The 3,750-nt window shown below is 40.5% G+C and overlaps 1 protein-coding gene across 1 annotated transcript; it reads left to right on the forward strand.

The window, feature by feature from the left end:
* Positions 1-1,271: 1,271 nt before the first annotated feature.
* Positions 1,272-2,960, forward strand: LOC127085716 (uncharacterized). The gene is made up of 2 exons (XM_051026228.1): positions 1,272-1,745; positions 1,830-2,960. The coding sequence occupies exons 1-2, from the start codon at positions 1,671-1,673 to the stop codon at positions 2,901-2,903; spliced, it is 1,149 nt and encodes a 382-aa protein (XP_050882185.1). The 5' UTR covers positions 1,272-1,670; the 3' UTR covers positions 2,904-2,960.
* Positions 2,961-3,750: the final 790 nt, after the last annotated feature.

Genomic DNA, 3,750 nt, shown 5'->3' on the forward strand with positions numbered 1-3,750 from the left:
CACGTGTCGGACACCTAAGATGGTCAGAGATGATGTGTCAAGCATGCTAGCTAGTCAAGACAGAAGTGAGTATTCAGCATGCAGGATACTAGAGAGCCACGTGTCTGAGATGATGTGTCAATCCTGCAAGACAGTGTGACTTGATGTGTCAACCAGGCAAGCTATCAAGAAGGTAGTAATCAGCATGCAGGAGACAAGACAGACACGTGTCGGACACCTAAGATGGTCAGAGATGATGTGTCAATCATGCAAGCCATCCATAAGTGAGTTGTTCAGCATGCAGGAGACAACAATGCCACATGTCAGACATGCAGAAGGTGGCGCCAATTGGTTTGGCGCCTACCTTTAAGGCTTGTACATGGTCGCCAATTTGAATGGCGCCCCCATGGAGTCAGTCCTCGAAACCAAGCATTCAGAACTAGCCTTGCATGCATGTACCCTATGGTGTCGCCAATTTGAATGGCGCCCCCTCTTTAATATTGTACATGGTCTCCAAATGAGGTGGAGACACCATGCAAACACAATTTTTTATGCACTCCTCCATTTGCCTATAAATTCATCCACTCCTTTAACAATTCTTCCACACCAACATTCTCACTACTTCATCTATATTTCTCACTACTTCATCTACATTACTTCTTTTACAATTTCATCTTCAACAAAATCTTCCATTTTCATCTACACCAACTCCCCAACAATATGTCTTTACTCACAATGGGCGAAGCACACAGAGGAACAGTTGCAAACATCGCGACATACGTAAGTTTTTTCTTATACTTATTTTTTATGTTTCATCTCCACCAACCCCATTTTATTTTGAAATACTGACTTAGTCAAGTGTTACATTATTTCTATTATAGGATGTCTCAAGGTTTCGCACTCGAGTCCACGAATTTGTCCCAATGGACCCGATGATTCAACCTTATGTTGAACTCGCCGGTTTTGGTCACATTAGCAAAATTATGTCTTGGTCTATAGATAACAAGTTCATTCTAGCCTTATGTGAAAGATGGAGGCCAGAGACACACACATTTTGGTTTCCAACCGGTGAGTGTACCGTGACGTTAGAAGACGTCTACATGCTTTTAGGACTACGAATTGAAGGCAAAGATGTTAATGGTAAGACCAACTATGCAAATTCAATTTGCATGGAGCTTTTAAACACTGATTTGTTAGATGATAATGCTAGGGGACAAGGTATACTACTCTCACACCTAAAGTCATATTATAATAGTTTTTATTTAGATGAGCATTCTACCGAATATGCTCGAATCATCAAAACTAGGTGTTACATTATGTTGTTACTAGGATCCTTTTTATTTCCCGAAGGTAGTGGTTCTAGCATGCATATTATGTACTTACCTTTACTTAGACATATAGATAGAATAGGTAGTTATAGTTGGGGATCCGCATGTCTAGCCTATCTCTATAGTTCGTTGTGCAAAAACTCCCACAAAGATACTTCTACATTTTCTGGATGTGCTGTTTTGCTACAAGCATGGGGATGGTCAAGACTACCGTCTCTAGCACCGGTCAATAACAACCCCTTCACTTTTCCATATGCAAAAAAGTAAGTTGTTTAAATTGCTATATCTTTACTTCCTTCCTTACAGTTTATTACCCATAACTAATTTATTTTAACTTTTTGGTGTAGATGGTCGGCACGCGGTATGAATTACAGCAGATGTCCGAGACACTGTATTACTCAATATCGCAACCTGTTGGATCACCTTCGACCGGCAGACGTAAGCAAAATAATTTCATTATTTCTTCATATTATGTTGACTTTTTCTACATTCATTTAAATCCTATCGTCTTTAACATTTCAGTTCATTTGGCGTCCATACCTTAATATGGATCATGAGCATCAGATCAACCCTGAAGACGCAGCCGTATGGACAACATGCACACCGATAATACGGTTCACAACAGTGGAGATGCACAACACCGATCGTGTGAAGCTGCAGTTTGGCATGGTCCAGAATATCCCAGATCCCCCAGCTAGCCTAGGAGAATGGCATATGCGTAAAGTGAACGACCAATGGAACTACAACCCTTGGCAAACCTTCGCAAGATCAGAGTGTCGCAAGTGGAAGCACCGTCATGACCATGTCTTAACTGACGCAGTCATGCCAAATGAGGTAAAACCAAGTCGTACTTATATGGCTTGGTATAGATCAGTTGGATTTCAATTCATCGCCGATGATATGTACCTCTACGACCCATGCCAGACAACTTACACACAAGAAGGATCAACATCTAACCCCCAACAACATTCTCAACCCGGTTACTCACAACCACCTATCCGACAAACTTTCCGTTCCACAAACACACAAACATACAACCAAAACATGCCATTCACCCAACCCCAAAACCAAGAACATCCCCCATACCACCACCAACAAATGGACCATCAACCTTCGACCGAACATCGCTTCGCACCCACACCATCACCCTACCAAAGTCGCCTTAGCCAAAACACTAACCGCCCCATCACCTACCGTAGCCAAGAACCCCAAACATCACAATACCAAAACATCCCACAACCATATCTCTTCCAAACACCCCAACAACCTTTCCAACCTTTCGTAGACCCATCATTGTCACCCATGTCTCCCTTCAACCATCCCGGTCGCCCATCCATGAGTCAACCACACCCCAACTTCTCTGGCATGGGTCATGAGCTTAGCTACGCCGGTACACCATCATTGAATACTGAAGACTATGCTGAGTTGGCTGAATACCTCAACGGATCTTCTCCTGTAAGAGGTAATGACGCTCCTGGACCATCAGATGAACAAACACCGGTGCAGAATCGTCAATGTGGGTTAGGGCCAAGGGTTAGGGTAGCTAGGGGATGTGGGACCGGAGGTCGGTTAGGTGATCCCGGTCATCACCATTAGGATTCTTTGTGTAAAATCCAAATTTTATTAATATCAATTCGTATTATGTCAAATTTATCTTTGTGTAAACTCCAAACATTAGGTTTCTTTCATAATTCTAAAATAAACACATATCATAATACAAAACATTATAGGTCAGAAACCCTAATTCAAGGACTTGTTATTGTTATGTTGAAGGGCTTGAATTTGGTCCCTTTTGGCAAAATTCACATACACAAGTTTTGACAGAAACCCTAATTTTGGGTCAACTTTGCAAGGACCAACCTCACTCATTTTTAATTATTTTGAGGTGGGACTAAGTGCATTGGAAAATTTAAGATGTCTACTTCACTTGTTATGTTGGACAAAAATTCATAACTCTAACACAAACACATGCAATAATACAAAACATTATAGGTCAGATAACAGATAAAATGTCAAAGAGTCCAAGTTCAGGTGCCCATACCTTTCTCATAAAAATTGCAAATGATGCAAAACTTTAGTCCAAATTCATTATCTTGAAAAGATCTACAACTTTTATGTTGAAGCTTTTGTCATTTGAGGCTTTTATCATTCAAACTAAAGGGCTTGAAGTTGGTCCCTTTTGGCAAAATTCACATACACTTGTTTTGACATAAACCCTAATTTTGGGTCAAGTTCGCAAAGACCTAACTCACTCATTTTTAATTATTTTGAGGTGGGACCAAGTGCATTGGAAAATTTAAGATGTCTACTTCAAATGTTATGTTGGACAAAAATTAATATTCCTAAAAGAAACACATGCAATAATACAAAACATTATCGGTCAGATAATAGTTCAAAAACTCAGAAGTCCAACTTCAACTGCCCATAACTTTCTCATACAAAA

Source organism: Lathyrus oleraceus, chromosome 5 (assembly GCF_024323335.1).
Source record: "Lathyrus oleraceus cultivar Zhongwan6 chromosome 5, CAAS_Psat_ZW6_1.0, whole genome shotgun sequence".
Classification (NCBI taxonomy): Eukaryota; Viridiplantae; Streptophyta; class Magnoliopsida; order Fabales; family Fabaceae; genus Lathyrus; species Lathyrus oleraceus.

Coding starts and splice junctions, on each gene's coding strand:
- LOC127085716 (XM_051026228.1), top strand. CDS start 1,671: ATGAATTACAGCAGATGTCCGAGACACTGTATTACTCAATATCGCAAC. Junction 1,746..1,829: donor ATCACCTTCGACCGGCAGAC/GTAAGCAAAATA, acceptor TTAACATTTCAG/TTCATTTGGCGTCCATACCT.